The sequence below is a fragment of the Nansenia antarctica genome, assembly GCF_963989245.1.
Source record: "Nansenia antarctica genome assembly, chromosome: 5".
In the NCBI taxonomy this organism is placed as follows: Eukaryota; Metazoa; Chordata; class Actinopteri; order Argentiniformes; family Microstomatidae; genus Nansenia; species Nansenia antarctica.
In genome coordinates this window covers 74706512-74719503 of record NC_137690.1, presented here as the reverse complement: position 1 = coordinate 74719503, position 12992 = coordinate 74706512, and the positions used below count along the sequence as shown (strand labels likewise).

Genomic DNA, 12992 nt, shown 5'->3' with positions numbered 1-12992 from the left:
CAATCAAATATACTTGGTCCCTTTATGACGTTGAACCCAGTGTGCGCTACGGCGCTCTGAGAACGAATTTAAGAACGTGATTCCCAACAACTCTTCAGACTCGTTCCCGGTCTCCTATCATCACCCCGTCCTCAGCGGAAACAGGTTGGTAACAGAGATGTGGTCAAGTGAAATGAAAATCGACCTTTGGGACAGACGGTCCTTCTTAATGATGCTTTACCACCTCCGTGTATGCACTATTAATTGAGATATCTTCCTCTGTAAAAACCCAGGCCTAATTTATGTAATCACTCAATTAGCTGTAATTCCACCATATGTTCAAACTGGCCGGAGGGGCCTCCTCTCTCAGGTACTTATTTTGATGTCACCGTGAAACCGATAATTAATTTTACATGCATATTAATTCAGGACCCCCCCCCTCCTCCTCCTCCCCCAATGTCTGTGTGAGAACAGACTCAGGCCTGATGTTTAGCTTTAGGAAAATGTTTCCCTGCTATGTGAAATTCATATCGTCATTCTCCCGCCCGCCCCTTTACCTACACACAACTATACTAAACATTATCTTCCTTACACATAATACACAAAAAATGTGCCTTGTATTGCTTTTAGCTTGCAAAATTAGGATTAAAAAAAATCTCGAGTTATTTGCCTGTGAGACGTTCGCAATATCACGGTGGATGTATAGGCCTATCCATGTTTTTTTATTGGTGAATTAACAAGTCCTCTTTTAATTAATATAAACCCGAGGCAACCTTGAGTGCTATGATAATGAACGAAAACGAATGAACGGAATAATGTTCGTTAAAGCTAAAACGCTGCACGGCTCTCCCTACTTAGCACTAAAAGGGCTTTGAGTGCCGTAATGAGATCCCTCTGTCAGCTAATTAATTGACACCGTCTTGAATATTCATAAACAGGTTAGCGCCACTACGGTCTCAGGAAAGGTTCCCGCCACAGACTTCATTACGTCAGTTACGCGCCAGGTTCACAGTCACGTGCCGCCGCTATATACAGACACACCTGTCAAACAGTCAAGTAGCGGTGGAAGAAGGCGTTTTTAAATGTTTCTCTTTTAACCGAAACAACTTGATTCATGAAGTAATTAAGACATAGATATGATTATTATACGTAATATATGTTGGTTAACTTTGTCTGGAGGTATTAATTTCATTAATTGCATGTTTGTGCAAATGTTTGCATTGACAATGTAAATTCTACTACCAGCAGTTGAAATGTGTTTATTCATTAGTTTTGAAAACCTACATTGCCTGCAGATAGAGTGAGCTAATAATAATGCTACAGTCGCTAGCAGGGCCTGTACACTCAACACCAGGTGAGCCAGCAGCAGGGCCTGTACACTCAACACCAGGTGAGCCAGCAGGGCCTGTACACTCAACACCAGGTGAGCCAGCAGGGCCTGTACTCAACACCAGGTGAGCCAGCAGCAGGGCCTGTACACTCAACACCAGGTGAGACAGCAGAGAAAGGCACCAGCGAACACTTCATGCAGGCTGACATGACATGACAAAGTCGGGTTTGAGACCGCAAACCATGGATGTGAGCTGAGGTCTGTAGGCCTGTAGGTGAAAAGGCCTTGTGCTGTTGGTCTCTGTTCTGTCTGGCAGTGATATATAGCCTCTATACTATATGTTGTGGGTGAATGCTGTTCACAATTAAAACCGCGGGTTTTTACTCTCAGCTTTCCTTCCAGCAAATTCACCGATAGGTTGTTACATCGTTCTGAATGAATGAGCCTGTTTAAGTGTCTCAGCGCGCTCATTTATTTATAAATTGGAAATCCAATTGAAACTTTGCTGTTGTCTTGACATCGCTAAACTCGCCCAAACGCGATTAAATCCTTAGACTCTTAAGGCACCAGAACGAAACAAACACATGTTGCTTTCCTCCGTCAGTGGGACATATTTTAACACACCGTAACATGTTTAATGCTTTAATGTTTAATGCTTAAAAAAACAAAACAAACAAATGTGAATATGGCCTAAGAACATTTAAAAGCGATAGCTACTCCGACGCATTTCGCAGTGGCGTGTTTAAGCCGTTGCCAGAGAGAGAGAGAGAGCAGCCTATAATATGGACTTGTCTTTTGTGACAGTTCATGTTACTGCATAATATGGATGCCAATTTACATTTTACTAAGCAATCTTTTCTGACAACGATATTCAGCTATCATTTGTTACTCCGGGGATCGGGGTTAGCGATTCTTTTTTGCGGGGTGCGACATTTGTTTTCTTTTGTGTGTCGGTGCCGCGGTGGAGGGCAGGCGTGTGAGGGGGGCTGTTAGGGGGTCCCGTTCACCCCCCTGACCCGGGCCTTTTGTCCCCGTCGCCCTGGGAATGGCACGCCTCACTACTCCACTCGGAGCCGCCGTGGAGAGCGCCTTTGTGCTCCTTCCTTTTATAAGACACGCACAAAATTGTCCTCAGTCCCCCCGCTGCAAAAGCTACTTCAGACCGGGGCCCGGTTCACAAGTGCAATGCAATTTGGCTTAGGCCAACCTTTGTCCTGCTTGTACAAATGACCAAACAGGGCTCACATTATACAGCTGATCTACTGCGCATTAAACAGAACGTCTTGGAGCGGCGGGGAGAAAGGCGCGAGGGTAATCCGCTGAGACTCGGGGGTCTGTGGTGGAGTTTCTACCTCCGCAGCTTTGGGGTCGGGAAACTACTCGACAGATGTACAGATGTACAGATGTACAGATGTACAAACAGACGTACAGATGTGTAGCTCCTCGTTGCGTAACAGATGATTAAGGAGAAGTTCAGTGAAAAACCGCGCGCACAAAATGTAAAGGTTAAATGACGAGTTGATAAGAAATGTTTAATGTTAAATGCAACAGTGGATTGGCAATATTGACGTTTAAGAATGTTCTATAAGGCTGGAAGCATTTTTACATAAGCTAGTGTAATGGCTAGTGTAATTTGTAACTTTATAAGACAACTTGAGTAGACATTTGTACTCATATTTGTGTAATATAATAATAATGATATTCATATTCTTGTTATTATTCTTGATGATAATAATAATAATTATTATTTTTGCTGTTCTTATTAATATTATTATTATTAATAATAATAATGGTGTTATAACATGACGTGATAATAACTATAGTAATAAAAAATATATATTTAAGAATGTAATATCGTCATTATGATGATAATACAAATAGACTAACGTATTTAGAATTGCACGAGACTGTTCGTACGTCATAGAATTATTATAATTGTTGCATGCGTGCAGCTTGTCAATACCCTCCACACCCGTCATCACTGCAACATAAACACACGACGGCCGTTTATCCTAAAGCATTAATACTTCTGTTATCCTCTTCACACGCACGCTCGTATGCGCGCATCTTTTGCCTTTCCGAATAAATGATTCACTGCACTGGTGTGTGTGTGTGTGTGTGTGTGTGTGTGTGTGTGTGTGTGTGTGTGTGTGTGTGTGTGTGTGTGTGTGTGTGTGTGTGTGTGTGTGTGTGTGTCCCTCTCCTTGCGTCCCAAGCAGAGAGGTGGCGGGGGTGCAGCTATTGAGAGAATAATAATGCCTATTGATCTGAATAAGAAAGGTTTTCACACTCACATAATTGACTTATTGGTATTTTATTCAGTTTCTGTGTCATTGTTGCGACCACAGAGTTTGACATATCTTGGAGGTTGGATTCACTTCATTGCTATTGTCTTGTGTGCGTCAGTAACGTAACCTAAATATTGGTTTCGTTTTCGATTCTTACGCGGACAAGTTTGTGGTAGTCGGATTATTAATAACTTTTATATAACTTGTATATAATAACCACTTTTTGGGGCGTTATTCATTTGATCTTTTTTGTACTTGCATGGAACAATATAACTTAAGACGAGAACGAGTTAATAATGTATCCAAAATGTGGATATTATTATATATTATAAATCCTACTTTTTTCTTTAATTTTACTGTTGCAGCATATCAGAATGGGTTAGATGTTCTTTTCTACTAAAATAAAAAAATAAAAATAAAAAGAGAGACAAAAAAAAGGCTATTAAGAGAAAAGGACCAATTTTTAAAAAGCTGTGTTGGAGTGAAAAAGAGAAGTCAGTAGCATGTATTAAGGAGAGTATATTAAACAACACATTTGAATACACTAAGAGAAAACACACAAATATCCATTGTATCCCAAAGAGGAATAAACAGTGAGTAAGTATCCTACCTAATTTGTCGAGAACGTAGCTTATTATTAGCGTAACAAAAATTATTAGCGTAACAAAAGCATTAAATCACCTATTTAACGATGTTACTTACCAGTAAAAGACGACACCGATTCGAGGCAATTCAACTTAATTAAACAATAGCTGCTGTCGCTCTAAAAGACATACGTCATGCATGACAAGTCAACAAATAACAAAAACCTACTAAGACAGAGCAAATAGCGAGCCATTGCCAAGTGATTTGCCCTGCCAAAACATCGCATTGGCTTTAGTAGCTCTATTTGTAAATGCAAATGGTGGACCAAGCCCCCCTGCGATGGCCACACAGGGTCACCGTGCACCGCATACCTTCACGCGCCGTCCCGAGTTCCATCACACTTCAGATCCAGGGGTCTCCGTGCATGCCTTCTCACCCCTCTGCTCCATATCTTCAAATGGAAATGATTTCTATTGGCTCAAGGTGTCCATGTAAATAGGTGTAAATGAAACCAGATTATGCCTTTTCTCGGAGTCCCCTCCCTCCCAGGGCGATTGCCGTGATAGCTAAAGAAGTGGCACATTAATGAAGCGACTCGGCGGGGGTCTTTTCTGCTCATGTCACCACATTAAACCACCAGACGGGTGGAGGAAGGACTGGTAAAGCAGCTACTTAGCTCATCTCGTCACACGGGGGGCTATAGGGACCACCGGCTCCATTCAGCTCGTCGCGGGGAGAAAAACCCCATTGCTGGATTGCAGCTTGGCTAAATATGACCAGGCGATCAGCGGAGAGAAACGAAGAGATTGTTTTTTCCGTAGAACCGGTTTTTTAAGAACTCGCAGCCCCACGAGCGCCGAACGCAAGACGCACACCCTCAGAGAGCACCGTGAGTCGGTGCGTGGCACAGTGAACTTTCTGTCGTCTAACTTTTTACGCACTGGAGTTGCAGCTTTTTACAGTGTGTTCTCTGGACAATGCGCGCCGCGTCGTTTTATTCAGATGTTATTTTTTGTAATGTTGTTTTGAAGAACTGGAGTGCTACTTTCAATGCATTTTGGACATATGTGAATATTTCCCAGCCGTTATCCATAAGGACAACTGCATAAGACGCACCTTTACGCATCGTTTTTTTGTTTAAGTTGCAGTGCAGAAATGCCTCGACCGGGGAGGAACACCTACAGCGACCAGAAACCCCCGTACTCCTACATCTCTCTCACCGCCATGGCCATCCAGGGCTGCCCGGAGAAGATGCTTCCGCTCAGCGAGATCTATAAGTTCATCATGGACCGCTTCCCTTACTACAGAGAGAACACCCAGCGGTGGCAGAACTCCCTGAGGCACAATCTGTCCTTCAACGATTGTTTTATCAAGATCCCGCGGCGACCCGACCAGCCGGGCAAAGGCAGCTTCTGGGCTCTGCACCCCCGCTGCGGGGACATGTTCGAGAACGGCAGTTTCCTCCGGCGGCGCAAACGCTTCAAGCTGCTGATGTCATCGCAGGACCACCTGGCGCCCAGCAAACCGTCCGAGGCTGCCCACTACCTCCAGCAACAAGCCAAGCTCCGGCTGAGCGCCTTGCATGCCGCCACGGGGGGGACCCACCTCCCGCCCATGTCGGGGGGCTACAACCACCTGGGAGTCTCCCAGCCGTCGACGTTCAAACACCCGTTCGCCATCGAGAACATCATCGCCAGGGAGTACAATAAGATGCCGGGCGGCCTGGCGTTCTCCACCATGCAGTCCATGTCCGCCGGCTACCCGCTGCACAGCCACCAGCTGACCTCGGCCTGGCCGCACATGTACAGCACCGGGGTCATGCATGACACGGTGGCGCCCATCTCCATGGCCAGTGATTACTCTGCGTACGGAATGCCCGGCCTCAAGTCGATATGTGGACACGGTGGTGGACAAACTTTACCGGCCATCCCCGTGCCAATCAAGCCCACCCCCGCCTCCATGTCGTGTCTGTCAGTGCTGCCGGCGCACATGCCAGCGTTCCTGGTGAACTCACCGCAGTCCCTGAGCCCCACGTCCCCGCAGACATCAGCCACCAGCCAAAGCAGCCCCGCTACGCCCAGCGACGCGTTCCCTAACCCGGCCTCCTTAGCGCTGCACTCCGTGGTGGCGGTGCACTGATCCGAGGGCTCCGTGGGAACTATACGGGCCGATATAAACTTATTTAAAAAAGACTACAAATTCCAAAGCATTATTTCATTTGTTCACCCATGACAACCAAGAGCGAAATCATAAAGGCAAGAGAGACAGTTTGCGTATTGTGGTTGATCGGTGTCGCTACTTTGATGTTACTTGAGAATTGTTGTGGCGATGGAGCTGTGTCTGTTTACGACGCGCATTAGCCTTCACACATCACATCGTTTCTGTTTCAGGCGTCAAGATTCAACTTTAGTGTTTAAGTGTTACTACATTCAAAAGCACTAAATCACTTGTTCTCTCTCTATATTCTTGCGTATAGGGCCTTGAATGCAAAACCTCCAAAAGGTTTCAAACGATGTCAAATCCTCTCAAACATGCAGAGATTTTTCCATTGTTTTACAATCATTGCAGACGAGTAATTATTGCTTAATTAAATTACTTCTAAAAACCATATTATGATTATTAATGACATGGCATCTATTACCACGATGTCCTCTGTTGATGCACGAAAACAAATCACATAATCAAAAATAATAGTTAAATCAGCATTGTGTTATATTGGCTAATAGTGAATATATTGTGAATACAAGAGAACAATAAAGTCACATTTTTTTAAACGAACTTGGCCGATATAATTCTCCCATTTATACCGCATTGCACATTTGCTATAGCCTACCAAATAGCCTTTTCTCATGTTTTAAGGCTAATTGAACATAAGCAAAGGACATCATTTCAGAAGACAAAACTTGAAAACGTATATTTAAGGTTATAGGCGGCAGTGTTAATTGTCTCTATTCAAAACATCTTAAATAGTTGAATAAATGCAAGAATATATTGACATGTGTAAAATGCACTTTTTAGTTAGATGTTCTGGACTCTGTCGTTTCAGACCTGTTGCTCTGTGGATCGTTTGATGCAAAAAAAAAAAAAAAAAAAAAACTGTGGTGATCGTGTAAAAAGGCTGTATATTTGTACGTTCTCTGTATAGATAAAAACGCATGCTATTTCCAAACGTTGTGTTGTATTTGCTGCAAGCATGCGTGCTTTTATAAGTGTGCGTTGTGTCTGCAATAAATGATGATCGGTTATCAAAACATTTTCCCATTATTGTCATAAACAAACTGTCATAAACATATGACGTTTTAAATGGATGATGTATTCTTAACACTATTTTTTAGGTGATATTCAGTTCAGGATATGAGCACACACACACACAAGCACACACACACAAGCACACACACACACACACACACACACACACACACACACACACACACACACACACACACACACACACACACACACACACACACACAATCAGGATGGATCGAGGAATTCCCTTAGCCTCTAGTCGTTTATATAAAGACATAATAATAGTGGTCATATAAAGTCTTGTATGATCTCGATTCAACAGGCTGATTGAATATTTTCTGTTGATTGTGAATTTCGCAGAGTCTCGAATTTAGAAGTTAGACGTGGAATTGCGTTACACAAATGCATATTATAGACTGACCCATTTTTCTATTTCAGATTTGATTCAAGCATATTCATAATGTAGTCTATAGACTATTTACAGATCTCTCATGTAAAATACAGATTTTCACAACTAGCCTATACTAATAGATAAATAAACCATACATACTAACATGCTTATTTTAGAGATTAAATGTATCGTTTTTAGAGCAATATATATAAATTAACCAGACATTAGAATGTTTGCATTTGCAAATCCATGTTTACTTTAACTGAATTCATTTCCTTTGAGATAATGATTATCTTTTTAATATTGTTTGCTATATATGTGTTGCTGTTCATATCTAATCTAAACCCATCCAGAAACGCTGAGATTCATCACTGTGTGTATGCGGCCGAGTAGATCAAATAAACGGTCACAGCCCACTTCATTCACTTCATTCACGCAGAGAATAGACAACTTCGCCTGGGCCACCGGTGTAGATTTAGCCTTTTTTCAATGGGGACAAAAAGACAGATTTTCACAAACACATTGCTGACGGGGCGACTTGGAAACGAGTTCTGAAAACCTCTTTGGAATGTAAATGTTCCCCTCCCCCTGTTCCCCTCCCGGTCCTGTCTGTTTGCTCAACACTGGACGGTTTTAGACATCAGTGCCAAAATATACAAGCAGTTCATGAAGGCGACATTCTCAATTGTGGCTCAAATGTGTCGATGACGAAATGAAGGTTGTTCATGTGTTAAAGGAAACAAATAAAATAAATAATCAAGGGTTTTGAAATAGGCTACAGGCCTAGTCATCGCGACCATCTTTTACCTCTTTTTAGGTAGCCTATACGTAAAACATTAAAAAAACACTTTTTATCCTCACATTAGCCCTATTACAAGACACCGGGGACATGAGAAATGTCATATTGATAGGCTACAGTTAATAACCAAATCAAACAAGGAACAGCAGTGAATAGATTGGCCTTGAATCAGAGCCATAGGCTACAGTTTTTGTCATATAAACTGCATTTTTTAAATAGAAAATGTTCAATCCAATCATCTGGTATCAACAGGTTTGATCCCCTTGACATTCTCCCAGTCAGACAGACAGCTTGGCCTATCTGGACATGTTGGTCGTGTTTCATTCATTAAACGCACTACATGAAACACATGTCGATTTGGACGTTGACCTGAAATTCTAGAATTATTTAAACCAGACATTCTAAGGTTTAAACCAGACATTCTAAGATTTAAACCAGACATTCTATGGTTTAAACCAGACATTCTAAGATTTAAACCAGACATTCTAAGATTTAAACCAGACATTCTAATGTTCAAACCAGACATTCTAAGGTTCAAACCAGACATTCTAAGGTTTAAACCAGACATTATAAGGTTTAAACCAGACATTCTAATGTTCAAACCAGACATTCTAAGGTTCAAACCAGACATTCTAAGGTTTAAACCAGACATTCTAAGGTTTAAACCAGACATTCTAAGGTTTAAACCAGACATTCTAAGATTTAAACCAGACATTCTAAGGTTTAAACCAGACATTCTAAGATTTAAACCAGACATTCTAAGGTTTAAACCAGACATTCTAAGATTTAAACCAGACATTCTAAGATTTAAACCAGACATTCTAAGGTTTAAACCAGACATTCTAAGATTCAAACCAGACATTCTAAGGTTTAAACCAGACATTCTAAGATTCAAACCAGACATTCTAAGGTTCAAACCAGACATTCTAAGGTTTAAACCAGACATTCTAAGATTTAAACCAGACATTCTAAGGTTTAAACCAGACATTCTAAGATTTAAACCAGACATTCTAAGGTTTAAACCAGACATTCTAAGGTTTAAACCAGACATTCTAAGATTCAAACCAGACATTCTAAGGTTTAAACCAGACATTCTAAGATTTAAACCAGACATTCTAAGGTTTAAACCAGACATTCTAAGGTTTAAACCAGACATTCTAAGATTCAAACCAGACATTCTAAGGTTCAAACCAGACATTCTAAGGTTCAAACCAGACATTCTAAGATTCAAACCAGACATTCTAAGGTTTAAACCAGACATTCTACGGTTCAAACCAAACATTCTTAGGTTCAAACCAGACATTCTAAGGTTCAAACCAGACATTCTAAGGTTTAAACCAGACATTCTAAGGTTTAAACCAGACATTCTAAGATTTAAACCAGACATTCTAAGGTTTAAACCAGACATTCTAAGGCTCAAACCAGACAGTACATGAAACAGGTGCATGGCGTCATAATGCCCCCTGAGATATTCATGGGTTTCTGAAGGGGTATAGAACTAGAGGTATATAACGGGGAAGAAAAAGAGTTAAGGAAGTACTGCATTTTCACAACTTATTTTTTACTTCACTTCTGAAAAGAAAAGCTTTACAATACATTGGTCCTAACACTTAACACGTCCATAGGCCTCAGTACGATCTGAACCGTAAAATGGAAGGTGGCCACATTAGCCAATGCGCTGTAGTTCCTGACAAGACTGGACTAAGTTACTAAGTTACTCCCTTCCTTCCTTTCGAGATATTCTCTGCTGTTACTGTCATATGAGAGCTGGCATCATGGACATGCATATGCATGTATAGGCAGACAGCAGTGGTGTAGTCTAGGTGATACGCAGGACTACGCCCTATACCCACTTGAATCTTGAATCTTGAATCTGAATCTAAAGGCCAAGGATTTCCATATACCCACTTAAAAATGTGTGAGGATACGTAACAGCGTTTTGTGACAGAACTTTCACACTTTCATTCATAACATTCACCCCGTCTGTGTTACGAAGCACTTGACTTTTGGACCATTGGGACTGACTATAGCATCATATACCATCAACGGGGGGAGGGATGCGACATGAAATATGTCAAAATGCAGCACTATCATGCACAGATCAGCCTTATAACATGTAATTTATATATATATATATATATATATATATATATATATATATATATAACGTTAGACAGGGAGCGCAGATGTATTCTTATGGCGTTCCGAAATGAACAATATGAGGCTGGGAGGGAAAAATCACAGTATACCCACTAGAAACAACTAGACTACACCACTGGCAGACAGGACACGTATGACCCTATATGACAAGCTTTTAGTCCGAATGAAGTAGTGTCCGGTTATTTGCACTGTAAGCTGTGTTGTGTAATCGGTGTATTAAACGTCCTTGTTGCTTCAGCTCGGATCCATCCAGTCAGACCAAGGTTAACTACGACCCTGTGTGAAATATAGCCATCCTCTACCAAACCACACTGTTGAGGGCTTAATTAAAATAATTCATTAAAGGGGTGGTCCATCCGAGGTAATTAGTATGCTTAATTTATGCACCGCTTAATGCATGAGGGCAGTGGCCTGAATAATGAACTCAGTTTAACCTGTTAAGGATGGAGTGGGTGGGATGGGATAGGACCTTCTATAATATAGTGACGCTATAATGTCATACTGCAGGGAACGAACCACCTCTTGGGACTTTGTCTAGATTCAAGCTTTCAGGGGGAGAGCCAAATAAAAGGGCTTATTTATTTTTCTGTTTGTGATAGTGTGAGAGTATTTATTAGAGGGTATGAAAGCAGACCTATTAGTAAAAGCCCTTGGAACAACGTACTGCAGCGCGCCGGCGTGCAGACGTGGAGATATTTATATGATCGTAAATCTCGGGGCGGGGTAGGTGGAGGGGTGGAGGGAACGGGGGGGGGGGGTAGGTGGAGGGGTGGAGGGAACGGGCCTGTCCGAGATGGAAGAGGGGGGGGGGGGGGGGTGTGGAGGGAACGGGCCGGTCCGAGATGGAAGAGGGGTGGGGGGGGGGGAACTAACTGCGCACCACTTTCTTGACTTAAAAGAAGGAGGGGAGGGCGGTAGCTAAACATGTCTTTCATGTTGAGAAAAAAAGCGGAAAATGTATCTTCTTAGAAGTGTTTTGTCAGACATTAGTGGATATTTCCAGGGGCTTCTCCTTCTCCTTCTCCTTCTCCTTTCCCCCCCTCAACTTTGTGTCAGTGATCCATCACGACTCGTAATGAATTATTTTCTGATTTACGACGTCTCTTGAACTATATTATTCACATTTTATATCCCACGAGTTGCAAGAGCCAAAATGTCAAATTCCTACATCAGGCAATTACTTGCAATGTTTATCGTTGGTGTTTTGTTTTTCGTATAATATATTTACTTTGGACGCGAGGCAGGTTCTCTTCCAAAATAAATAAGGGCCGTAACTCATCGTATAAACCAACAGTCTCCTCGTCCCCTGCTCATCAATATCCGGAGTGTTAATGAGAGAATGAGCTGAGGCAGATCTCCTCTGGGCTTCACTACAGCCCTCACCTACAGGACCAATCAACACGGAGGACACAGACATGGTTCTACAGAGAGTCTCGAGTGGGTCTGCTACCTGTTCTCTGAGAGACCTCTGAAAGGGGGGCACTCTGGGATTGGGGGGCTAGGCGACAGTTGACAGTCATTGTTGGACTTTAAATGGATGATCTATGCATTGATTCTTGAGCATAGAACTTATGAACGCCTGGAGAGCTTAGTTCAAGTGTCTTTCAGCTTGTTTTTACTTGTAAACAAACACTGTTTAGCTTCGAAAACATGGTTTGAAGTTAAACTATAATTTCCCATCCACGGATGGTCAGTTGAAGTTCTTTGCATTCATAAGCTCCATCTATGAATTTGAGAGAAATGGTAAGCCCCGTCCATCAGCTATTTCCCAAAAGAAGTGTCCGTTTTGTGACCATTTTGTTGTTTGTTTTAATCCCGCATTGCCCCTTTAAAAACAGACCACAACACGTTTTTTCTTCCTGCATTGTGAATCAGCGGCAGGCAGGTGTGGGACCACAGCTCAGCCAAACACCCATGTATGCATGAAAATTACAATGTCAACATTTGATTCATGCTGCCAGGCTGCATGGGACTGCGAAACAAATTAGGCCAGTGGGAGGCTGCTCCAGTATTAGCCCAACAAGATAACCGCTGACGGGTCATCTGTAGGCGTCGTCTGGCCTTCCGCTTCTGGTCTGTTACTCACTCCTGTCAACACAATTACAGCAGACCCTCTGTCTGTTGTCAAACTGCTGACGAATGCTGCGATGCGGAGTGACAAGACAACTAACAGGTTTGTACCTGGACTTTTTCTGAGGTAACATTTAGTCG

General features: G+C 42.2%; 1 protein-coding gene across 1 annotated transcript; it reads left to right on the top strand.

The window, feature by feature from the left end:
- Positions 1–5337: 5337 nt before the first annotated feature.
- On the top strand, positions 5338–6321 carry LOC308157116 (forkhead box protein B1-like; the record flags this gene model as incomplete). Its single annotated transcript, XM_080530600.1, has 1 exon — positions 5338–6321. One exon carries the CDS (start codon positions 5338–5340, stop codon positions 6319–6321), a length of 984 nt encoding a protein of 327 aa, XP_080386726.1.
- Between the last annotated feature and the right edge of the window lie 6671 nt (positions 6322–12992).